The sequence below is a fragment of the Siphateles boraxobius genome, unplaced genomic scaffold (genome assembly GCF_051911475.1).
Source record: "Siphateles boraxobius isolate OS27281-9 unplaced genomic scaffold, OSU_SipBor_1 6, whole genome shotgun sequence".
Lineage (NCBI taxonomy): Eukaryota > Metazoa > Chordata > Actinopteri > Cypriniformes > Leuciscidae > Siphateles > Siphateles boraxobius.
The window spans coordinates 9,765,319-9,791,854 of NW_027509186.1; the positions used below are offsets into that span (position 1 = coordinate 9,765,319).

A 26,536-nucleotide genomic window follows, 5' to 3' on the forward strand; every position below is an offset into this window, starting at 1 on the left:
ATGCGATGGCTGAGCTGAGTTGCACTGAATCAGGAGGTGGTGATAGCACACCTCCTTCCCCGCAAGAGGGCCAGCTGGAGAATATTGTGTTTCTTTCAAAAGAGTTCATTTCTATTCCATTTAGCAACCTAAATTTTCAATAAAAGAGTAGTTTCCTCAGTCTCTGAATCATAATGGTGCAGTCTGGTAGTTAGTGACGCTGCTCTTCCTAACTCTCAGCCTCTAACCCTCCTTTTCGCCACAGGCCAAGAGGTCGCGTTCTGCTTCCTCACTCGTCTCGTCACTAGGTACTGTAGCCCCTCGTGGGATCCTTGGAGCTGGGTAAGTGTCTCACCACACTCACTGCCTCTACTTCGGGACACTACGCTTTCTGGGTTGAGCCCCAGCACTCCTCGCTGCCCCTCTGCAGGTATATCGGTTGTCCCTCTGGTGCTGCTTGCATGGAGCTTGGGAGCCTGGCATTTCCCATCCCGTCCCGCTGGTTCATTTCACAATCAGACTCAGCTATGCTATTCAGTTTTCCAGGCATCCCTCCAGGTTCAGCAGTGTCCTATTTACCTCGGTGGCAGGCAAAGACATGCCTGTCGTGTGAGTGGAGATTGCAGTCTTGTTGGCGAAGGACGCAATAGAGCCTGTCCCTCCAGCATAGAGATGAAGTCAGGGTTTTACTTCACCATATCCAAGAAAGGCGGTGGGTTATGGCTACTGTTCAAGTTAACTCAGAAGCACATTATCATGTGTGTTAGCCCCCCAGATTGGTTCGTAGCGAATGACCTGAAGGACAAATACTTCCACATACTTCGATTTTGCCTCGACACAGACCAGTTCTCTGGTTTGCTTTCGAGGGTCAGGTATACCTGTTCAAGGTCCTTCCCTTTAGGCTGTCTTTGTCTCCCCGTGTTTTTACAAATGTTGCAGAGGCTGCCCTTGTCCCATTAAGGGAAGTGGGCAGATGCCTTCTTAACATTCTAGCTCTCTCTCGAGATTTGTTGAGCGAACAAAGACCTGGTGCTCAGGCACCTCAGCCACCTAGCCAACTAGTTCATGCGTTCATGACCTCAAGGCTAGATTATGGTAATGCTCTACTGGGTGGTTGCCCTGCACGCTTAATAAACAAACTACAGCTAGTTCAAAACGCAGCAGCTCGAGTTCTTACCAGAACCAGGATGTATGACCATATTAGCCCGGTTCTGTCAACACTGCATTGGCTGCCTATTAAACATCGTATAAATTTGAAGATATTGCTGATTACTTACAAAGCATTAAATCGTTTAGCTCTGCAGTACTTGAGCGAGCTCTTAATGCATTATAGTCCTTCACGTCTACTGCGATCTCAAAGTTCCGGCCAGTTGATAATACCTAGAATATCTAAATCAACTGCTGACGGTAGATCCTTTTCCTATTTAGCACCAAAACTTTGGAACAGTCTTCCTAACATTGTCCGGGAAGCAGACACAGTCTATCAGTTCAAAGCTAGACTAAAAACACATCTCTAACCTAGTATTCACATAATACATTATGGACTTCTATAATTCAATATTAGGCTGCATAGATTAGGTCAGCCGGAACTGGGAACACCTCCCTTAAATCCTGATGTACTCGTTACATCATAAGAAGAATGGCATCTACGCTAATTTTAGTGTCTTTGTTTATCCCGAGGTTTTCCCGCAGCTTGCCGGATCCAGGCCGTTTCCAGATCTGACGAAGGACCTTCGCCTGGACCCGATGACAATGCAGTGCTGAAGTGCCAACTAGCCTCTCCCTATGGAGGATCCCTATACCACTCTACAGATAAGGCGTTGTAGAATTTTCGGTTTGCGCACCTACCCGATGTGATAAAATAAAATAAAATTCTGCATCAAAATTTATAGGCAAGACAAGTAGTTTGTTTAGGTATGGTTTGTAAGGAATTACAAACCTTCGCACATATATTCAAACGCAAAAACTATAGAATCAATTCTTAATGCGCATGTGAACGCCATCAGCGTCTATCACAGGTTCGCGTTTGAAATCTGTTTAGAGAGAACGGTGTCGCCCCTGTGCAGAGTATCTCTTTTTTGGATATGGAGCTGGACTCAGTCAATATGATGGCATGTCTCATGAATGAGTGTGCACAGTCAGTGCTGAACCGCTTGAATATGCTAAGGGAGAAGACAGCAGGCTCCTGTGGCATATGGCATCTGCCGCGTAGGCCGCCATCTTATATACCCGTTGTAGCGGGGCGGGCAAACGACAGACACACTGGGAGTGGTGTCAAGCCTCGGAGAGGCATTTATTAGATAAAATAAACAGAAAATGTCCATAAATGGGGGAAATGAAGTGTCAAAACAAAAGGGGATCTGGTCTCTTCGTTGTGCCGGGGAGTCGTGAAGGAAGGGTAGTGAAGAGATGGAATGGGTCCAGGTAAGGGTGCGATGTCCAGCGGTCGAACGCTCTTCCCTGTTTCCTTGGGTCTAGGTGCGAGGGGGCGGCGGCTTCGGCGACACGACCTGTCCTCTCCCAGCCCCGACAACGGAGGGAAGTGGCGGCTTCGGCATCCTGGTCCGTCAGTGGCGTCACGCGTCTTCTCCGCTCGGACCGGGACGGGGTGGCGCTAATTACGAGGGAGTGGAAGACGATCCGTCACACTGCATGTCTGGGGAGTGGCTAGTCATAAAAATTCCACTCATCAATTTCATTAGCCATTTTTGTAAAATGGGCTCCCAAGTAAGACACAGAGACGTTTTCTTTGTTCCCTTGTCCGGTATTGTCTTAGTTTAATGTTCGTTTGTGCTCCTATGAATAACCTCTTGAGTGTTTTTTGTTTATTTTATTAAAGACTATTTTTTATTCTCTATCTCTTTCTTCGTGCGCTTCATTACAGCAAACGTGACACAAGGATGCATTAAATTGATTAAAAGTAACAGCAAAATCTTTTACATTATTAAAAAAGATTTATCTAAAATGAATGCTGCTCCTTTGAACTTTCCATTCTTCAAAGAACCCTGGAAATAATGCATTACAGTTTTCAGAAAAATATTAAGCAAGTACAACTGTTTTCAACTTTGACAATAATAAGAAATATTTCTTGAGCAGCAAATCAGCTTATTAGAATGACTTCTAAAGAATCATGACATTGAAGACTGGAGTAATGATGCTGAAAATTCCGCTTTGAATCACGGGAATAAATGAATATATAGTTATTTAAAATTATAATAATGTTATACAGTTTTATTTTTTATCAAATAAAGGCAGCCTGGCTGAGCATGAAAGATTTATTTCAAAAACTCAAAGATCTGATCCCAAATGTTTCAACTTTATACACTCTTTTTTCTAAAATTTCTTTGGTAACATGGTTAAATGGTTGACAAAAACACAACAATTTAAAAATGCAATGAGTTTATCTGTCTGCCTATTAAATGAAAAGGGTCCAGGCAGTTACAGTATTTTACACATTTTAAGGTTTTTAGCATTTTGGCACAGTTACAGTACTTTTTTGATCATTAAATTAGTTTTGTAAAAAAAAGTAAAAAAAAAAAGTAAGGTTTTTATTGGAATAAAAATCAATTCAATTTTTTTTTCCCAAATGATGACAATATTGTATGATTTTAATTGTTGGTTACAATCAAGAACATAAAGTGAGGCAGTGCAGAGTGCCAAATATTGTGAATCCGTGCTATAGAACTGAAAATATGCTACTCTGTTTAATCATGGACCATGTCTGTCTCTATTGTTAGGATGGTGTTTAAGTGTTTTCTGCACTTTCCTCCTTGTCAGAATAGATGCTGATGTCCAGATAGTCTGTAGGATGAAGACTTGCATGTGTAAGACCGACAGAAGTCATGCTTAGCGTGCTAAACAGAGAGGGCCTGTCATCTATCCTTTCCGCTTCCTCCCCCAGTCAACCCCCACCTGCCTCGATCCCACCCATGCTCTTTGTTCCTGGGTGCACATCCTGTGTCTTCAGAGGCCGAGGGCTGGAGGCTGCATGGGATGAAGGGGATGCAGTTGAACACAGATTTAACCTGTTCTTGGAATTCGTGGAAATGTGGAAGGCGTTTCACTGTTAAACGTACAGTTTGTGTTTGAACTTAGCTTGATGCTATTAAGATAATAGACAATCCACTATAGAAGTCGAACTTATTTATTTTTGATTAAAGGAGGATAATACCCCACTGAAAATACCAGCATGGGACTTCTTAACAAGCTTAACTAACAATCTTCCTTGGATAATGAGCTTAACCTGCTAAGTTTTGCAGGTCAACAGTATGAAGTCTTCCCGGTTGGCCTACAAAAACACATCATCACTGCAGCACTATATTTACACTCTTCAAATGTAATTTATTCTTGTGATGTCATTCTTGTGATTTATTCTTGTGATGTCAAAGCTGAATTTTCATAATCATTACTCCAGTCTTCAGTGTCACATGATCCTTCAAAAATCAATCTAATATTGTGATTTGCTGATCAGGAACTTTTCTTATTATTATGATCAATGTTGAAAACAATTTTGCTGTTCAAAGTGAAAAAACAAGCCTGTATTTTGACTAAAGAACTTTGAACACTGTGTATAAAGCATACAATATGCTTCACATGATTATTCATATTTGTAAACACTACTTTAACGACAAGACAAGGTGATGTAGCTGTTGTCAAGTTGAGTAACGTTTATTTCTATAGCACTTTATACAATACAGATTGTTTCAAAGCAGCTTTACAGTGATAGCAGGAAAATTATGCATTTCGGCTGTTCAGCTGAAGTCAGTTTAGTGTTGATTCAGTTCCGTTGTAAAGATCATCAATTATTAAATTATTTCATTTAATCTATAAAGCAGTTCTGCAAGAAGATTCATGGAGAATGCCATTTGCATCATCCCTTGAAGGCTAGACTAAAGCAAAGCTGCCACAGCTAAGTGAGCGATTAGCAGGTCAATGCTATCACTGAATAACCTCTGCTGTACTAATCAATGTTGAAGAGAAAGCCATTCTCTATTAGTCCATGAATAAAGAGAACAACAGGACAAAACACAGGGGAAGACAACCAGTTTATTGGCGGCTGCTTGAGACCTGCTTTATTGATCGGCAGTCCGAGCAGTTGCACAGTGATCGCTCTTTTCAACTCACCTCTACTGAAGAGTAAATTTCTACAGAGCAAATAACAGCATTTTTAATTGCTATTAGGAGAACACTCAGAAAAAAGCTATTTTAATTGCTACTTTGCCTGCAGCTTGTCGTGGGATATCTCTGCCAGTGTGAAGGCACATTCCAACGGTGTTTGCATTCAGCTTGCAGCATTTGCCCCTGGGCCTTTCGGCTGTGTTTCTGGATACGGTCCTTACCTGAATTCATCTGACTGCCACGATCGCTGTCTCTCATGCCTGGGAACAGCTTGCTGAGAGAGCATTCGTGGATGGTGCATGCTCACACTGTGAGAGGATGTCCCTGTTGGCATTGCTGTCTCAACTCTCCTTCTTCAATACGAAGGCACAAGTCCCCTCTGCTGCTACCCATCTCCCCGCCGCTTCTCGTAGTAGAGCAGCAGGTCTGGTTAGCACTCTGGGAGAACTGAGGGTTACAGTGGGAGCTTCTTTGTCTTGCCTGCCCCCACAAACCACCTACTCCTCTAGCATGCAATGTGCCATCGAGTTGCCGAATGTTGGTGTGGGTTCCTTGCGTTGTGTCACCTTGTGTCTCATTCGGGGCTCCGGATGAGGATCAGATGTCGATCGATGCATCGGGGAGTGGGCTTTTGTCCTCTGGAGAGGATTGAGGAAGCTAAGCTGCCCCCCTCTGGGGTGGTTGCTCACGCTGAATCAGATTCAGAGTTGACGGCCATGCTTTTGTGGGCCGTGGGCATCGGTTGCATGGGGAGGTTCAGAAATCCCGTCCACCCTGAGCCACCCGCAGGAAGGCGATGCAGCCCGTCCAGACCGCTAAACCCTCAAAGCGGCCCTAAGACGGGTGGCTCAGAGATGGAGGGAGCTGCTCTGATCCGGGTCATGGTGAACGCACCGCTCCCCCAGAGGCTGGGTGGAGAATCTTGTGTTTCGTTTAGTTTCTGTTCTGCTGCTGGCCCTTGGTACCCACATTCTCAATAAAAGTTTCCAAAATGTATGGGTCATACTGGGTATGTGCTGACAGTAAGCGACGCTCCCCTTCCTCACTCTTGGCCACACCCGCATTCGCCACGGACAGCAGGGGGTCTACGTTTTTAGGACGCCCTGCCTCCTCACTCCTCCTGCCCAGTCCCTCATGGGACCCACGGAGCCAGGTAAGTGCACCACACTCACTGCCTCTACTCTGGGAATTTGTATTTCTCATGTTCGGCCCCAGCACTCATCGCTGCCCCCCTAGGGCCTACTTGCTCTTCAGGTGAGATCCCCTCTCGGCGAACCCTGTTTCGAGTTCCTCCAGCATCCTTCAGGCAGTATTCGTGTGCATGCCCGGCTGGTCAGCTCTCGTACTGGAATAGATGCCCATATGTTGTGATTCCCTGTTCGGTAATCCAATATGTGTATTCTCCATGATATGGTTTCCCCCTCTGTAAACCAGTGTCTTTCCCTGGGTGATTCTGCTCTGCCATGTCTCTGTACATAGTAGTAACTTCTCCCTGGTTAGGTAGGACCTACCTCAGAGGTCTTCCATATTTAGTACTGCCCCACGGGTCAGTCTGTATGTGTACCACCACACGTTACTTACCTTCGGGCAGGGTGTGGTCTACGTAGTGTTCCCCTGCTTTTCCATTATGGGCATGGCTGAAATGTTGGGAATTGAGTTCCAAAGCACTCTTCCCTGGGGTAGGAACAGCAGCTCCGATTGTCCCCAGAGTAAGTCCTGTCCCTTCCATCCCGTTTGGTATTGATGACTACCCGTTGGACTTACTTCGCTCAGTAGGTTACGGCATTGTGAGAGCACCTTCCAAAAGGACATGGGGCAGCTTACCAACATCTGCGTCTCCAACACTCGTGACACAGTTCAGTGGCTATGACGTTTTCAATATGGACCCCATGACTGAATGGGAACTGAATGGGAATGTCTAGGTTACTAATGTAACCTCCATTCCCTGAAGGAGGGTACAGAGACGTTATGTCCCCCCTGGCACAGCCCTGAACCACCGCTGAATGGCCGGGATTCTGTCTCTGCTCCTCAGCAAGACATGAATGAAGTGATTAATGCCGGTGCTATTTATACCCGTATGTATGGGTAGGTGTGACTTGGCATGCAAATCTCACTTGACAATGTTTATTGGCTCATTCTGTTACAACTTGGAGGTGAATGGGCTCCAGACGAGACCCCATGACGTCAGTCTGACATAATGCCTCCGTTGCCTCCTTCAGAGAATGGGGGTTACATTAGTAACCTAGACGTTCTCATACAACGGTGTCAGTGCAGTCAGATCAATAATATTGTTGGATATTAAGTGTCCCGAACTAAGCAAGCCAGATGCAACAGTGGCAAGGAACCCAAACTCCATCAGGTGACAGAAATGGAGAAAAAACCTTAGGACAAACCAGGCTCATTGGGGGGCCAGTTCTTCTCTGGGCAACGAATGAACACAGTGTCATTATGATTCAGGTTGCATCACAAGTCAGAATTCAGACTGGGATTGGGAAAAAACGAATAAAGAATAGCAGTCACAGCAGCAATCATTCTCCCCCCCCCCCCCCCCCCCCCCTTCATTTTTAAAGTTTATGGCTCGTCCAACTTTGGAATTTGGGTAGCAAAATTACAAAAGGGCTTAAAAGGGCAGGCTCGGATGCATCTTTTTGCTTCTGTTTTCCTTAGCTAACTAGAGGAGCATAATTGAGTACTTGACAACATGGACTACTTTTCTACTTCTATTTCTTTAATACTACTTCTATTTGGAAATTTATAGCATCCATCCCGATCCCCTCTCATTGTATAGACAAGAGAAAAATCTGCAAACTTTGTGAGAAAGTCTGTTGAAAGTCTGTTGATGAAAGAATTTCATTATTGGATGAATTATTATTGTTTCATTTAGTGAGCCTTCAAAATAATTAAATAAAAACAGTACACTTTTTCAGAACATGCTACTGTACCCCCACAATGAGAAAATTGTAACTAATTTAGTCTGAATAAGGTCTAAATAATTAACTTATTTAACGACACCGGTAGCCAGTCAGTATTGCTGCTTTAGCTTAAGAGTACAATAATGATTGCATATAGTCTTGCATGCACCATATTTAAAAATTCATACATACACTTTGAAATCACTTATTTTATGTTCCCTGGCTATTACAACCCGGAGTGAGATAGCACATTATGGGCTGAAAGCTTCCTGGTGCCTCTCAGGTTTATTTTCATGAAACCTTTGTCTTTGGCATGTTTATGTTAACACATGATCTAATGCCTTTAGGGAATGCCAGGTGTCTATGTATGGCCAAACCAGCCATTGTAGAGCTGTGGTGGGTCCATAATTGCATACAGCTTTTTATAAAATTACATTTAGTTGACACATTGCTGATATATCAACATGCATAAGCTTAACATAATATTGAGGTAATTGCAAATCTGAAAACATTTCTAAAAATAATCCCAAAACCCAACAATTACAGTTTCAATTGTATCATAAGCAAGTTTGTTTGGTCTCATGGTTATGCATCTATCTAAAAATGATCATCTCTCTGAAGACTGTGTGCAACTTCAAGCAAAACGGTTAATCAAATGTACTTTCAAATGCGCCTCAATATGTCTTTCCTTCCGCCGACTCTAATGTGGCTTTGTGAATGAGGCTAAATGTAGGTCAGAGAGGCAGCTGCAAGTATTTGTTTATTTATTTATTCTGAGAAAAGAATAAATTCCTATGGCTACATGTGGTGAGGTCTTCTGTGCTGTATGTTATGACCCAGAATTCTGAGATAAAACATGTTGTAATTGCCTTGTTTATATCAGTGTTTCAGTCTGCAGTGGGATCTTAGGAAGCTCCTCTGTAAGACCACCAAGATTTATTGTTACATTTGACCAAATACATTAATATTATGAATAGTATGGTAAAATTAATAGCCTAAATATTATAAATTAGACACTTCCCTTCAAGGATACCACAGTTTGTTGTTTTTATGTCTTTTAGAGGTTTGGTTTATCTGAAATAAATTGTGCCAAAACAATAGATAGATACATATACACCGTTCAAAATATTGGGGTCCGTAAGATTTTTTGAACTAAGTATGAATGAATATTATGCTCACCAAGGCTCCATTTATTTGACTAAATACAGTAAAAACAGTAATATTATTAGAAATTTAAATGACAGTTATTTATGGCTGTTTCAGTAATGTAGGTAGTTTATGCATGCAATTTAAAAAATTAGGCTTACATCATCATTAAAAAGCCAGTGTTGTCCTCGACTTCCTAAGGCTAAAGATCACCTTGGTTCCGTAGCAACAGTTTGTCAACTATATTTAAGCCATTTGTAGGTTGACTTCTCTAAACAGTTTGTGGCTTTATATAAATATTGTTCGGTTGAGCGATTCCTTTTAGCACTGCTTGGGAATTTTGTCGAAATTCTACACTTAACCTTTAATTGTCACCGTTATGTTATGAACAACTAATATCACAGCTGTTCACCGTTTAGTTAATCATCACTGTGTATTTAAGTTCCTCCCTTTGTGTTGTTCATTGTCGGCTGTTGTTTGTGCATAGCACACTGTCTCACATGTTGGCTTGTTATTCTGAGTTCATAATAAATCTTATGATACTTTATAATCATCTTCTCTGGATCTGAGCATTACATTAATAACTTAAAAAACTTAAAAAAAAATATCACTGTGGCTGGTTCTAAAAGTCAGTCATAAAATTCTGTTTATAAAATTCTTATTTTTATTGGATTTTTCTGCATTGTATATAAAATATCAAATCAAAATAAATCAACAAAACATTATACATGACTGCGGTCTTTCTTGATTTGACATTCTTTCTTGAACACATTATTACAGGACATGAATGCTGGGAATATCTCTCCAAACTAATTTCCTTCCAGATGAATCAGGGTTTACGGCATGACCACGTCATGTGCTCAGCTAAAATAATTAATTTTTAATTCCTTCCTGGTTTGTAGAAGCAGCCAGGATGTATTAAAAATCACAGAAATTAATAAATCATGTATACATCATACATATATTATTGATCTTCTGCAAGCATTAAATGTTAAAATATTAAGGATATTAAAGGGGGGGGGGAATGCTTGAAAACAGCAGTAATCTGATATCCAGATTAATGTAGTCTAGTAATTCAAATCGACATTGACTCAACATATGGTGTGATTTGGGGGCGGGGCTATCAGTTTTTTTTTTTCGATCGATGGCTGACGGGGTGGGGAGTATTTAAAACTGTTTTTGCTGTTCCAGTCTGCAGAAATTACATGCTGAAGCTTTTCGTTTGATGTGATCACCTTAATTATTATCCTTTTTGATAGAGAGTTTCAAAGTAGCTTCCCCAATGTTCACAGTGTGAGTATAAAACATAGACACCTCTTGTAAAGGTTCTGACTTTTATGACCAGTTTTTTAGACAGAACAGAATGAAGAAGCTCTATTTATAATCACATCTCACATCCTGCCCTTTCCTCCTCATGAATATTTTGTTACTCTAGAGCCTTGCCTTTTCCTATTGATCATTTCCTCTTTATTTCTCTCAGGAAAGCTTAGTGTGAAAAGGCTGAATATATTTCACTGTAATTGCCATAAATGATCTAAATCACTGTCTGTCATTATTTTGCTGCCAGTGCCTGAGCCAAGGGAACATAATAAGAGGCTCCACTGAATGAGCCATTGATTTAGATGAAGACAATTTGACTCTGGAGATTGCATAGAGGCAAGTTGAATGGCTGCTTCTCTTCCCAGGTGTTTGCATACGCATGACATATTCAGGAGCACTGTAGCAGCCAATCTGCTCTCAAATCTTTGGTAGTAAAACATGACTTTTTTGGCTCATGGTACTGTAGTAGGATGTTTTGGTCCCATGGCTAATGATCCCAGCTGGTGACTGAAGAGGAACCCTTAAAGGGAGGATTCACAGCTGGCAAGATGAATGATGGCCACTGGATGATGTAAAATGACTCGGTTTGCATCATCTGACAGACTTTTGCTGACAAATGAATGGGGGGATAAACACATATAAATGTTTATCAGTTAGGGGTGTAACGGTACACAGAAGGCACGGTTTGGTACGTTCCTCGGTTTTGGGGTCACGGTTCGATGCGGGTTTGGTACAACAGGACAAAGCAACAAATCCCCTATTCTAGGATTATTTTCATTTATTTTGAGCAGACAGTAATGCAAATTACAGTTTGTTTCAACTAGCGGCATTTAGTCCCCCCTGAGTTAGTTGTACGTTTTCCTGAATTGTTTGATTGCTTTATTTCTTAAATTTAAGAACTTTAAATTATACTTTATACTTACACTTTTAAAATGGATATTGATAATTAAAACTGCCATTTAAATGAAAGAGACAGGGTTGTGTCATTTCATTGATATTCAAGATAATCAGAGTACATATGCACATATTGCCTGAACCACATATTAATGTTTCATATTTTTAAAATGAAAACCAAAAAAGGTGGGGTTGTGTTTTATATTTGGTTTGGTTAAAAAATATACATGCAGTGAAGATAATCAATGTACGCGTTGCCTGAACATTTGTCTGGCTATTAATACGTTTATGATTTTTAAAATTAAAACAAAAAGAGGCAGGCTGGTGTACATATTTAGTTTTATTGTAAATGTAGGTACAGATAACCAGAGTAGCCAAGGAGAGGTGAGTGACGTGATCAAGAACGCTGCTGTACCATTTGCAGAATCACTGAACTTGCGCCCTCCCGTCATCGGGAGTTTGTAATCCTGAGACGAACTTAGGAAGTCCAAACTACCAAGGACTTGGTAATAAGTGCCCTTGTTTTGGGTTGATGCATAGATCGTCTCTTCTTCCTCTGCTTTTCTTTTCTGTTGTGGCGGTTAGGAAACAGGGTTGCATTACCGCGCGCGCCACCTTCTGGATTGGAGTGTGAATGGTCTTTTACTCACTGTATTCGTCGTCTGACTGTATGCACCGAACCGTGACGTACGTAGCATGACGGTTTGGGAAGAAAACATGTATACCCCTACTATCAGTCATTCTAGCAAACACCTAGCAATTCCCTAACAACCAGCCTTTTCTAAGTTTACACGACACTGTCTCAACTAAAAACGGAAAACCGTTTCTGCGTTTTGGCCGTTCATTTACATGAAAACATGAAAATTTTCTTTTTTACTTGATAATTGTAGTATATGTAGCCAGAGATTTTACCAGTAGCTTACAGAAGGCTGAGTACAAACTATACTGAACTATAGTCGATATTTACAATCATTATAGTATAAACACTTCTGCAGGTTCTCCTATTGCGAAATCAATATCATTATTAACTATAATCTCTTATGATTATAATAGCAGGCTAATATAAAGTTATACCTATTGCATATACAGATTTTTTTAATTATTTAAAAAATATTGAAAATGGATTCTCAAAAATCATGTACAGTGACTTTGCAATGGCCAAAATAATAACTTGCATGGCATGTAGTGGACTGACGAGTGGGATTTTATTAATTTACCAACATTTTCTCATGCTACTAACATTTTACACTGCAAAAAATATTTAATACATCAAGTGAGGGATGTGAAAACTGACCGCATGCCTTCTAGAAATTATTTCAAATGATTTCAAATGTTAATTTTAAAGACACCTAATATAAAGCGGTTTACAGAAACTAAATATATCAGAAGTTTTGAGAGCTGAATGCGCTTCAGGGATCACACTCTTTTTTAATGAATTTACATGACCTTTCCAGCCATTCGTGATTTATTGGATAAATATTTGTTAAAAATATTTTCTACTCATAATTTCTACCAGATAAAATCTTTTAGAGCTTGGCATAACTAGTCATTTTGAGGCCACCTTAATTGGGGTTAATATTGTGAAGCTAATATTGTGGTCTCTTTATATCAGTTTTGTACAACACATTTGGTACATCAGTGCCATTAAAACCACTTCAAATTTGTGCTCTAATGCTAAAGCCATAAAAATCCCACAAACTTGTGTTTTTGAAGCCACTAATGGTTCACACTCACTGCTCTAATAGTAAACAGCTTTTTGCTAACTAACTGTAAGATCCCCATCATTACACACTTCTTCATCGTATACCAAAATGCTTCCTCTGAAAGCTTAACGTCCATTAATGAGTACACTCTAATAAGGATGCAAAGTTGAGAGAGGATATGCTGGTGCCCAGAGGGATTTCTGGAGACACCACAGCTAATTTACAGCAGCATTAGGACTTAACAGAGAGGAAAGCTGGGTAATTTAATTGAAGCCCTTTAACTAGAATAAACATGCCTGTAGGCTATCACTACATAGGACACTGAAAAGACTGGCTGAGAAGCTTTTGCGCTAACTTTACCCTTGGTCTGATAGAACAGTTTAACTAGCAAAGGCTTTAGGAACAGTATCTATGACACTGTATCCCACAATGCAATGTGCTTGATTAGACCTTCCATTTCTAATTTTCACAAATGAATAAGAGTAATATCAGCTGCATTTTTAAATCTGCTTCTTGATTATTTGATCATATTGCCAAGATTTAAAGGGTAAGTTCACCCAAAAATGCAAATTTACTCACCCTCATGTCATTCCAAACCCATAAGACTTTTGCTCATCTTCAAAACACCAATGATGATATATTTAATGAAACCTGAGATATTTTTGTCCCTCCACCGAAAGTCCATTTCAAAATGTTGACGCTTTAAAAAGTTCATAAAGACATTGTAAAAGAAAAAAGTATTTTGAAAACACACGGTTGCTTTATATGATGAATAAAAATAAAGTAGGCTGTTATTCACATGTAAACATTAATCAATGCAAATAGAGCACGTCAAATATGGTGAATGAAAGCTTAAGTGTGCCTGCTTGACACTAATGAGAACTAATGAGGTTTGTTATTGCGCATCACGCAAACACGTTTGAGCTTCCGCAAAAAGCATTGAGATTTGTTTTCACGGATCAAGCAAGTACTGTGCGACATGAGAATAAGTAATTGATTACACAATTTTCATTTTTGGGGAACAGCTGTCACGTAGTTGTGGCTGAAGTGAAGCGCACAACAAAAAGGAATCCAACTAAACAGTCCTTATAATAAACCCAACAAAGAATACAGGAGACCAGAGGAGAAAAACAACCATTTAACAGTCTATAACATTGGCGATTCCAGACAAGGAACAGAATGAAACATAAGGTTTAAATGCAAAAAGCAAAAAAGGGGAATTAATTAAGACCAAAGTCAAGTCACCTTTATTTATACAGCGCTTTTTACACTAGGGATTGTTTCACTAGGGATTGTTTCAAAGCAGTTTTACAGTGATGACAGGAAAATCAGGAAAACGTTTGTTTTGGTTGTACAGCAGCTCTAGAAGAAAATAATGTCATAGTCCAGCTTAAGTTCAGTGATGGTTAATTTTTGTTGTAAAAAAGTTATTAAATTTGTTAATTTATCTATACAGCAGCTCTGGAGAAAACAGTGATGTCATCGTCCAGCTCAGTATGAGGCGCCACGTAGGATTTAAATCAAACTTCGCTTATCAATACATACATAACACAAATACACCTATAAATTACTCGCATATACATGTATACTATTGGATGCTCAAAATACATATATGAAATACACGTGCACACTAATATGAAATCCATACCAATACATATTATGTTAGTAATTAATGTATATACACTTGGGAATAACTTGCATATACATATAAACTTGACACACGCATACACCTATAAATACTCGCAAATACATATAAACTTCCATGCATATACACTTATAAACACTCGCACATACATAAACCCGATGCGCGCATACACATCCATAAAACACTCGCACATACTTACAAAATAAAACGTGGATGCATGCTTTAGTTGTGTATATATGTATATGCGAGTGATTTCATATGTGGATGTGCGTGAACTTTTCAGTGCAACCGGAAGGCATTTTAGTGTAAAAGGAAGTCATTTCAGTGTAAAAGGAAGTCATTTGTGCGTACACGGAAGTAACCTGCCTATTTACCGCATTTGCAATCATGGAGAGGGATCGTGCTACAACTGAAGCAATTAGCATTCAATTCATTTTGCAATTTAGATTCAACTGAATTAGCAATTGATATTATAATAGTGGGCGAAGCAAGCACATTTAACAAAATGCTAATTGCTTCAGTTGTAGCACGATCCCTCTCCATAGCTGTGTCCCAATGTGAAGGCTGCGTCCTTCGAAGGCCATATTTGAAGGCCGATTGCGTCACCGCAGCGCGATGAAGGCTGTCCCAATTAAATTTCGCATCCTTCAAAGGCCGTATTCAAAGGCCGGTTGTGTCATCACGGCGCGGCGAAGGCTACCCTGATTCAAAAGCGACGCCAAATGCACCCTTCGTTTCCCCATGAAAGGAAGGATACATAAATGGATCCTTCGCGGCCTATCCTACCTGATCCTACCCCATAAGTCATTGCGTGCCGGTGACAACAGCACTTTTATAAAAAAAAAAAAAATGAAGGACGATTGTTATTGTCGCCTAGCAACTGTGACAGCTTACGAAGACGAGCGGGAGTAATATTTGAACTGCACTTTTTTATATTCAACTGGGTTTATATTCCTGTAGTGGAGCCCGGGAAGTCTCCTGTGGGGGGAAAAAGAATCCGTGGCGACGGTTTTGCAATCCGTCCCCTCAGTTTATAAACTGTACTCACGATTTCTTAAACTGTTCCCTCGGTTTAACAAATCGTGCCCACGATGATTCAACCAGGCCACCTGTTTATGACGGATGCTTTGCATTGTGTTTAAACTTCATTTTTTAAAATGGATAATTTCTTGAATTTTCTAAAAAAAACGACATTTAGACTTGTACCTTTAAAGTCAATTTTTTTGGGAGGAAAAAGCTCAGTATAATAGAATAAGCAAAAAAAGACTTCACTTATAAAAAAGAAATATAACACAAACACAAGGTTAGGTTTTATTATATAAAAATAAAATATTCATAAATGATTTTATGATTAACATATTACTGTCTTCAGTGAACTCATTTATAGTTATAATTATAAACACAAATAATAATAATAATAATTATCATTTTTATTATTATTATTAGTACATTTAGGCTACATATTTAGAAGCCGCTTTTATGAAAAAAAGGAACAAAGCAATTTGTCAAATGTCAAGTCAAGTCAAGTCATCCTCATTTATATAGCGCTTTTAACAATGTAGATTGTTTCAAAGCAGCTTTACAGAGATAAACATATAATTTAAAGTAACAGAGATTGGTTTGGTTTTATAGTGGCTCTTGAAAAATGTTTTTTCCAGCTAAAGTTAGTTTTGACTGATTCACTTCCGTCTAAATGATCATTTGTTATTAAATTAGGGGCCACTAAGACGACACCGTTCTCTCTAAACAGACTTTAAATACAGTCAGTCATAATACAGGTTAGACAATAATAATACAGGGCTAAGATTATCATAAATAAACACAAGATTTTAACGCATATCCAAGTGTTTGTGTTGAGTGTGGAGGCGCGGGCACGGACACTTGCATTTTTCTCTCAACAGTGGAAACAACTTAAAATAGGCTACTCTATCATTTCTGGTCATACAGAAAATAATACATCATTCGCAACCCGTCGGGCGACCGTGGCGGTGAGGACCCCTCGCGCGACCGTGGCGGTGAGGACCCCTCGGGCGACCGTGGCGGTGAGGACCCCTCGGGCGACCGTGGCGGTGAGGACCCCTCGGGCGACCGTGGCGGTGAGGACCCCTCGGGCGACCGCGGCGGAATGGATTTATTGCCCGCCACCCAAAATTTTCTTGGGGAGGTTAACGGGCTTATGCTCCGGGTAGGAGAAATCCAGCGGCGGAGGCATGTCAGGGCTGGACCGGACCAGCGGCGAATATGGCTCTGAGCTGGGCAGGACCAGCGGCGAAGAGGGCTTTGAGCTGGGCAGGACCAGCGGCGAAGAGGGCTTTGGCGCAGGATCAACGGGCTCTGGCGCTGGATCAACGGGCTCTGGCGCTGGATCAACGGGCTCTGGCGCTGGATCAACGGGCTCTGGCGCTGGATCAACGGGCTCTGGCGCTGGATCAACGGGCTCTGGCGCTGGATCAACGGGCTCTGGCGCTGGATCAACGGGCTCTGGCGCTGGATCAACGGGCTCTGGCGCTGGATCAACGGGCTCTGGCGCTGGATCAACGGGCTCTGGCGCTGGATCAACGGGCTCTGGCGCTGGATCAACGGGCTCTGGCGCTGGATCAACGGGCTCTGGCGCTGGATCAACGGGCTCTGGCGCTGGATCAACGGGCTCTGGCGCAGGATCAACGGGCTCTGGCGCAGGATCAACGGGCTCTGGCGCAGGATCAACGGGCTCTGTGCTGGACGGGACCAGCGGTGAAGGCTCTGTGCTGGACGGGACCAGCGGTGAAGGCTCTGTGCTGGACGGGACCAGCGGTGAAGGCTCTGTGCTGGACGGGGCCAGCGCTGACTCAACGGTACTGACCTTGTACGATGAGCCACACCATCTTAACAAGGCATCGAGATATCGCTCAATGGTCATACGGGATTTCCTGGTGGCATCCATGAATAGAAGTGTGGGTCTAGTCCAATCCAAAATAAATCCAACTGCTGATCTGTAAGCGTGGTTAGATGGCTGTACTTTATAAATTCCTCTAAGTAGGATTCAATCTTACGGCCATTCTGAGAGATGGAACACAGAATCAGACTCGCTTCGTCCATTTTGTGGCTGGTTATTCTGTAACGTGGGTGGATGAAGACAAAGATCAGACGAAGGTACTTAAACAGCAAGGGTTTATTAAAGACTCAAAACAGTGAGCGTGTGCTCAAAACAATAACCAGCCATGAAAAGGAGTGAGAGGGGAACTTAAATACACAGATAATGACAAGGACAACAGGTGACGGTGATGATGATGATGAGGGTGATGAGGGGCAGGTGCAGGTGATGATGATGGGAAGTGTAGTGAAGACACAGGCGATGAAGGCGGTGAATGTGACAGCTATATTTTCTTTCAGTTCATTTTTGAGGCGCGCTCCAGTTCACGGAGATCATGAAAGCACGCCTGATTGTTTTATTTTATTTTACAAAGCACAAAGTTTTCTTGTTATTGTGAGTTTACACAAATAAAATTGCGTGTTTTTATACATTTATGTTTACACATAAAAAATATTGTGAGTACAGTTTATAAACTGAAGGGACGGATTGCACAACCGTCGTCACGGATTGTTTTGTTTTTTTCCCACAGATGGAGGGTTTTTTCCCTCCATAATACGGGGTTGAAATATATATTTACCATATTCACATTCATCATTTATATCGTCCATTTATATTGTCCATTGTCCGTTGCTAGTTATGTCGCACCCCTGTTCAGTTCTAACATAATGGTGTCAATGTAGGCAGATCAATATTATTGTTGAATATTAAATGTCTTCAACTAAGCAAGCCAAAAGCCAAAGGCGACAGTGGCAAGGAGCCGAAACTCCATCAGTGACAGGATGGAGAAAAAAACGTTGGGAGAACTCAGGCTCAGTCGGGGGAGCCAGTCCTCCTCGGGCCAACGAACCAACAGTGTATGATTATGATTCAGGCAGCATTACAGGTCAGAAGTCAGATTGGATCAGAACAGAATGATTAATTAATGAGTAACCTAGGTAACATACTAAGAAATCAGGCAGACAAACAGGAACATAACCAACGGAAACTCAGCAAAACAGAACATGATCTTGACATCTACATAAAGATAATTATATTGAAACCAAATTAGATTAAAGATGCAGATAAACTATTTTATTTTAAAGGTTTTATTTACACCTCTCACTAAATTGAGATCATGTAACATGCAGCGTACTATTGCAGCATACTATTGTTTAAAAACGTTTTATCGATTACAAAAAAGGAAGTATGCAGAGTTCAGGATATCTTGCAGAATACTTTGCAGTATAACCTAAGCAGTTTTCTACTGTAGTTGTCACATTGTCAGTCTGTTTTGATTTCTGTCAATCAGTTCTGTCTTCCTCTGCCCCCTGCCTGTTTGTTTCTATGGTGTTTAATTAATTGTTAGTTTAGTTCAGGTGTGTCTTGTTAATTTGCTCTTCAGTTATGTCTATGTAAACCCTGTGTTCTGTCTGGTTCTTTATCAGTTATTAACGTTATTTGTTTTGCTCGTTCTGTTCCTCACCTTGTGCCTGAGTATCCGTTTGTTATAGTTTGAGGTTTTTTTTAATAAAGCTGCTGCACATAGATCCTGCTTCCTCCATCTCTGCAACTAGTTGTAACAGTAGTATTCTCTTCTGAACATAGCCAGTGTCTCCGTGTATTTGACTTTATCAAATTCCCAAATGTCATTTTTTTTTAATTTGTTTCTTCTGTTGTTGTTTAAAAAGGGTGGCACCCTAAATCATTGTCCAGAAAGAAAACAGCTCATTTCGTTTAGGCCATATAGAAACAGATAAAACGCCTTCCTTTAAAAATGTAGGCCATCACATCGGCACAGGCTGATTTACGACTTCATTTAATTGTTGTTTGCTGTAGGGTGCTATCTGTGAAAGTAATGGCTGAACTGTGGGTGAGGATCTAATAGATTTGGTATTATTTCAGAGCCGCTGAAGCAGTCAATCTTTCCACAAAGAAAAAATGATGTCTTGGAAAATAAACAGTACTTCTATCCTGTGCCTTGAGTAAGAAAAACTGCTAGGGGTTTCTTTGCAAATAAGGTGGCCTTTTTATAGCTGTTTGACTACTTAATAGCATCAGAAATTTGAGTAAATTTTTTTTGTGTGTAGCACTTTTCACAAAGGTACATATTGTTTATACATTTATCACTGGGTAATAATATAGTTTACATTTTGTGATGATACAAACAATCAAGCAGTTGAGATTTCCTATATTTTATCGCCATACATAAGTAGTACATGCAGGCCTATGTGAATAAAGTTTGATGTACATTTCCAACTTTATATATAGAGCTGTGCGATAAAATAGTTTACATTGTGGAACGGTATAAACAGTCAAGCAGTTGAGATTTGCTACACTAAATATCACTTAATGTGAGAATATCCAACTTTTTCTGGATACATACAGTATAGTCTCAATCTGTAGTGTTTCTGTTTAGTTTTTCAAGGACTCTTAATTAGTTTATGGACAACTCCTGTGTTTCTATTCTCTTTACGTTTGTCACCATGGATATTCATTGAATTACTGATTATCACACACCTGTTCCCTGTTTGTACATTAGTTGTCTGTGTACATAACACCCTCAGTTTCTTTTTGTTTTGTTTAATATATAGCTGTGCTATAATACATTTCGCAAAGATATAATCATGGCTGAGATTTAGTACACTTATAAACATATATCCCTGGACATGAGTGTATTGTATATTTGTGGATAAAGTTTGATATACAGTTAAGTTGGAGATATTAATTCATTATTTAGACATATTGAGAATTACAAAACCTTAATAACAATTTGGTGTAGTAAAAAGCCTAAACTGTACTATTTGGTGATGTGTATCACTTGTAATGGTTAGATCATGCATATAAATGACAAGGTTAAAATTCATGACCCAAAGCAAGACAATGATTTTCATAAACATTTTTTGTTATACTGGTGGAAACTCTCTTCACATCCTTAAAAAGATACTTCTAGAACCAGAACGAACAGTTTCGTTTGTGTGTGTGTGTATATATATATATATATATATATATATATATATATATATATTAAGCAAATGTAAAAACGCAAAGTAAGGAGCTTCCAGAATGAATGATTTAGGGGTCTAAATGTGATTTCTCAAGACACCCAATTCAGTGATATCTGTCAAGGGGTAATTTATGCATGCTATATCTTACGTGTCACTCTTGTATTTCCACAGGGTGTTCAAGAAAGCAAGTCCGAATGGAAAGGTAATATTATGTTAATTTCGTCCCTCCTTCATGTCTACTGATTAGTGTGTCAGTTGTTTAGAATCCGATACTTCAAAGGTTTTCTGTCAGTGTCTACAGCATAGCCTGTTATGAAATGGTTATGTCTGAGCAACCCCAAATATTGAACAACAAAGTATCTCTTGTTCCAAAATTTGATTTGATGCTTGTGATGGTTAGCCAGACTGATGGGTCCCAGCTCACAATGGCTGTGCGGTTAACATATAGCCTAGCCTCAAGTCTATACGAATCATTAGCAGGGAGACCTGTGGTGCGCCACAACAGTCCTTGAGCAGGAAGCGGGCGTGGGGCGAATATGAAAGAGGGGCATGTGACTCAGTACCCAGCCTTCTGCAAAGCTGGGAAAGGCTTTTCTAAGGATCAGCACAATACAACTATTATGTAAACATATATTTTCGAATGGTACAAATTGGTCTTGATCAAAATGCACCTTATGAACAAATTAGTGCTCATAACTTAATAAAAGCATTTATTTTGATAAGGTTAATGGAAGATAAATATAGAACTGTGACTACACAATGGCGCAAATTGGCATTTTAGCTCAGTTCAAATTGTTCTGCGTTTGAATTGTGCTGATTGTAATTTTATGTTTGTCTTTTCAGCTAACTGTGTACCTTGGTAAGAGGGATTTCGTTGACCATGTGGACCTTGTGGATCCTGTCGGTAGGCAATAAGAATCACAATCTTAAATTTTATTTTAACTTTACGTTAGTAAACATTTTACATTGTAATTTCATTGTAATTAATAAGACATAAATGAGTATGTGTACTTAATTTGTAATTACTTATAAACTCTTCCCTTACAACCTATATCCTAATTATACCACCAAACCTGTCCCTAACATTACCCGTATCAGACCTCAATCGCAGCAAAAGACATGAACACATTAAGTACACTATACCTTAAACCTTTTTTTATGTTAGTACATAGTAGTTAAAGACATCTTATATCAAGTGTGACCTTATAATAGTGCATTATTTTGCATTATCTGCTAAATTATTCATCAAAGAAACAACGATTTTACCATTTTCTTCTTTTAAAATAGTTGATGAATTGAATTAAAAATTAAGTAATAAAGAACAATAATTTTGTAGATAAGCTGTTATGCAGCTGTCATTTTACCCATAAATATATTTTTCCTATTGCAGATGGTGTGGTTTTAATTGATCCAGAGTACTTGAAAGAAAGAAAAGGTGAGGAGCCTTTTTTCCCCATTTCTTAAGAGCCGTGGTTTAGCAATATGTTATGTATGTGGTCTCATAAAAAAGCAATGGGTTTATATCACAGTTGTTCCTCCAAAACAAGATTAAAGTGCCTCTACTATGCTTTTTTTTCGGATATTATCTATCATGTAGTGTGTTAAAGTTTCTCCCAAAAGAAAGAATTGATTCTGAACTGACTGAAATGAATAGTCAGTAATTCCAGTCTTACTTACTGCTCGAACGTATGTGGGTTTGTAACAAATCTGCATAATGCCAGGCTTATGGTCTCCAATGGCTGCCTGCAAAGATTGTCTGCTTTGACCCTCACACACTGTAGTTGTAGCTGGGTCTGGAAGAGTTTGATCTGTGTTGTCGACATGTCGAAAAGACTATGTTCTCTGCACTGTCAAAGCAAATCCACTTTACATGCACTTCCAAAGGATGAGGAATCTGGCTCGAATTGATACGGTAAAACCCGACACAATCACTACCATTCGTATCACTGTGTATCATGGCTGAGGAAGGGCCCTCTGACCAATCAGAAAGGAGTAATTTAGAAAGGCTGAATCCTTTATCAAACTGTTTCAGACACTGTGAGATAGGAGGTGATGATACAATGTAGATTATGAGAAGTGTTTTTTGACAATGGATGCATGAAAACATATTGTTGGAGACCTCCAAAAAAGTTAGGAACCTTATAAAATAGCATAATAGGGGTGCTTTAAATGAAGAACAGATCATTTACAGAAGTTCCCTGATGCACAGATGTTTCTCCTAAGAAGACCCTGTTAATCGCACATTCAGAAGAGGTTTCAGTGTTATAAACCATATTCAGATTTTAAAGATACCAAAGTCTGGAATTATCATAAATCAGAGATATATCCATTAACTATACCATTAATGTTACCCTGTTTTTTTTTCAATTCTCCCACAGTTTTTGTGACACTGACATGTGCTTTCCGCTATGGACGGGAGGACTTGGACGTTCTTGGCTTGACGTTTCGCAAAGACCTCTTTGTGGCCAACATCCAGGCATTTCCTCCCGTGGCTGAAGAGAAAAAGGGCTTGACACGACTACAAGAGCGATTAATAAAGAAACTTGGAGAACATGCTTACCCCTTCACCTTCGAGGTGAAACTTCTTTCTGACTTTCTTAATATCATGGCAACTATGTTATGTTGTGTAGAGACTATTGGATTCACTGTTAATTAAATTAGGCCAAGGGTCACCATTTAAATCTCAAGTTTAAATGTCAAACCTTTACTCACAGATTACTCCGAATTTACCCTGTTCTGTCACGTTACAACCAGGGCCAGAAGATACAGGAAAGGTACATTTTCCCGCAAATAATGTTTTATGATGTTGGTTTTGATAGATATAAGTAAAAAGGTCTACGCATAATTCTCCACTCTCCAGAATAACATTTTCTTCTTTCTTGTCTGCAAAGGCCTGCGGGGTTGACTTTGAAGTCAAAGCTTTTTGTGCAGAAAATGTTGAAGAAAAAATCCACAAAAGGTACAACCTTTCACAATGGCACCCAACTGAGTAACAGACCCAGAACTAAACATAAAATATTACTCCTCTTTTGTGCATTTTTGCAGCATTGTTGGTATGTGTTTTTGGAAAACATGTAGCATGTACTGCAGTATTTAGCAAGGTGATTATCACTGTGCTGATGAGAGCATAGCTGTTACTTTTAGATAAAGTAAGATAGAGTTAATAAGCTTCAGCCAATCGTCAACCCAAATACAGGCTCTACTCTTCAGCACAATGGTGACTCCAAAAACTCAGACATTCCAGAAAACCTTTTAAATTCCAAAATAATAGAACATTAAACACTAAGAGATCTCCCCCTTATATTAATATTGAGCAAAACACATTAAATAAACACTTCATTTTAACAGTTACTCTCATTTAACAGTCAGAAGCAAAGAATGCTGGGAACTAGAAATCTGTTGTGTACATTCACATTTATGTGGGAACATGTATGTGCAATATATGTACACAATAAAGGATAAAACTTTATGAATATGGCATGTAATGCTATTTTTGTCTTCAATTCTCAATATTGTATATGTATCAATATATAGCCACATGGTCAATGCATATATCCAGCAGCCATATCACCCTGTAGCCCAAGACCGGTTGTCCACTGAAGATAGGGCTGAGCCTGGTCAGTACCTGGATGGGAGAGTCCTGAGAAAACCAGGTTGCTGCTGGAAGACGTGTTAGTGAGGCCTGCAGGGGGCGCTCACCTTGTGGTCTGTGTGGGTCCTAATGCCCCGGTATAGTGATGGGGACACTATACTGTCAAAGAGCACCGTCCTTCAGATGAGACGTTAAACCGAGGTGCTGACTCTCTGTGGTCATTAAAAATCCAAGTATGTCCTTCGGAAAAAGAGTAGGGATTTAACCCCGGCATCCTGGCCAAATTTGCCCCTTAGCCTCTGTCCATCATGGCCTCCTAATCATCCCCATATACTGATTGGCTTCATCACTGTCTCCTCTCCACCAGTAAACTGGTGTGTGGTGGGCGTTCTGGTGCAATATGGCTGCCGTCGCATCATCCAGGTGGTGCTGCACATTGGTGGTGGTTTAGGAAATTCCCCCTTCCATATGTGAAGCGCTTTGAGTACCTAGAAAAGTGTTATATAAATGTAACGCATTATTATTATTATTAGTATATTGCAGTATATTGAAAAATACTAGTTTCCCATGTATAGAAATGTATCATGTAATATATTGCATTATATTTCGCAGTATATATTCCCATATATTTTTGTTCCGTAAGTGTATTACTCTTGCTCACACTCATAAATAGTCTCACACCATTTGTGCCATGAACATAAATGATACTTTAAAAAGGCAAATTGTTGAAGAAAGATGTGCGATTATGGTCTAAAAATGATCCGGAAAAATGTCTGAAAAAAAAAAAGACCAGAACATCGCAGAGATTTATTACATAGATTGCAACATTGATTTTTGTTGAAGTCAGTAAATGTCACAAATTATGATATGCTTCTCCTATTACTGGCCCTTCCACAGGAATTCAGTGCGTCTTGTCATCAGAAAAGTGCAGTATGCTCCAGAGAAGCCGGGCCCGCAGCCAATGGCTGAAACCACAAGGCAGTTTCTCATGTCAGACAAACCATTACACCTGGAGGCCTCACTTGACAAAGAGGTGGGTTTGTGTAGTTATTCAGCTTCTCTGAATAAGATTAAATATCTGACTATGGATTGAGGAAAGGCAACATCAGTAGGATTCTGCTATACTGATCTACATCTACATCTAGTGATGGAAAAAGGGCATTACAACTGAAATGCTGTGGGCGCAATGTCATGTATAGTAGTAGTACCTAATAATAATAATAATAATAATAATAATAATAATAATAAAGGAAATAGAAATTAAGCTTTTATTTTCTCTTTAAATTATTTTTGATATGACCGAATGCTAAACTTAGAAATTCATGCAGATATTATTGAAGCTCTAACCAAAATATAACTATAAAACAAATCCAAAAAGACATTTGGCATGAATGTGTATTGCTACAATCAGTACTGCGTTGTGCTTTATTATTGTGCATTCGATTTATTAATATTTTAGACCTGGGGTCTCAGCATGTCATTACAGACTTGAAATATTATTAAATCCTATGCCTTCTTGTTGTTAAACAGTTTTTTGAGTATCTAAAAAAGGGTTTGAGTCTTTCCTTGAAGAGAATAGAACAGAAACAGAATAACAAATATTTTGGGCCTAAATTAAATATTTATGTACTTGGATTGTTTATGAAATGTCCATTAATTTGGATCACACAGTTTAAACATAGACAAAGTAATAAACTTAATGTGATGGAAATGAGTATAGATAATAATTTAATTCCATATCAGTCTATACAATTTTTTTCAGAAACACAAACTTTTTTTGGACCTATGCTGCTATTAACAATTAATTTTGTTGTTTGCATGATGCTGTATGTGCATTATGTCTTTCAGATTTACTATCATGGTGAACCAATTAGTGTCAACGTCCATGTCACAAACAACACAAACAAGACAGTAAAAAAAATGAAGATTTCAGGTAATTCAGTTATTTATATAGATGGACTTTGTATTTACATCAGTATGTAGTTAAGAAACTCTTGGCAATAACATTTATTTCTATTATAAAACGTTGCAGTGCGTCAATATGCTGATATTTGCCTCTTCAACACTGCCCAGTACAAGTGTCCAGTGGCGACCGAGGAATCAGAGTATGTACACTGCAAACTAAACCATACACTTAATCCGTATGATTACACACCTTGACATCTGTCTC

At 39.6% G+C, this 26,536-nt stretch overlaps 1 protein-coding gene across 2 annotated transcripts in view; it reads left to right on the forward strand.

Annotated features, from left to right (window-relative positions):
• Positions 1-26,536, forward strand: part of arrb1 (arrestin, beta 1) — a 50,942-nt gene that overhangs the window by 16,652 nt on the left and 7,754 nt on the right. For both annotated transcript variants that reach the window (XR_013195900.1, XM_077207651.1), the window contains exons 2-10: positions 20,946-20,976; positions 21,618-21,678; positions 22,165-22,209; positions 23,153-23,349; positions 23,489-23,548; positions 23,666-23,733; positions 25,264-25,399; positions 26,215-26,299; positions 26,399-26,471. Coding sequence is in view for 1 of the 2 variants with exons in the window: in XM_077207651.1 (XP_077063766.1) it covers positions 20,946-20,976; positions 21,618-21,678; positions 22,165-22,209; positions 23,153-23,349; positions 23,489-23,548; positions 23,666-23,733; positions 25,264-25,399; positions 26,215-26,299; positions 26,399-26,471 (756 nt within the window). In the remaining variant the exon portion in view is untranslated. The remainder of the gene's footprint in view (positions 1-20,945; positions 20,977-21,617; positions 21,679-22,164; positions 22,210-23,152; positions 23,350-23,488; positions 23,549-23,665; positions 23,734-25,263; positions 25,400-26,214; positions 26,300-26,398; positions 26,472-26,536) is intronic.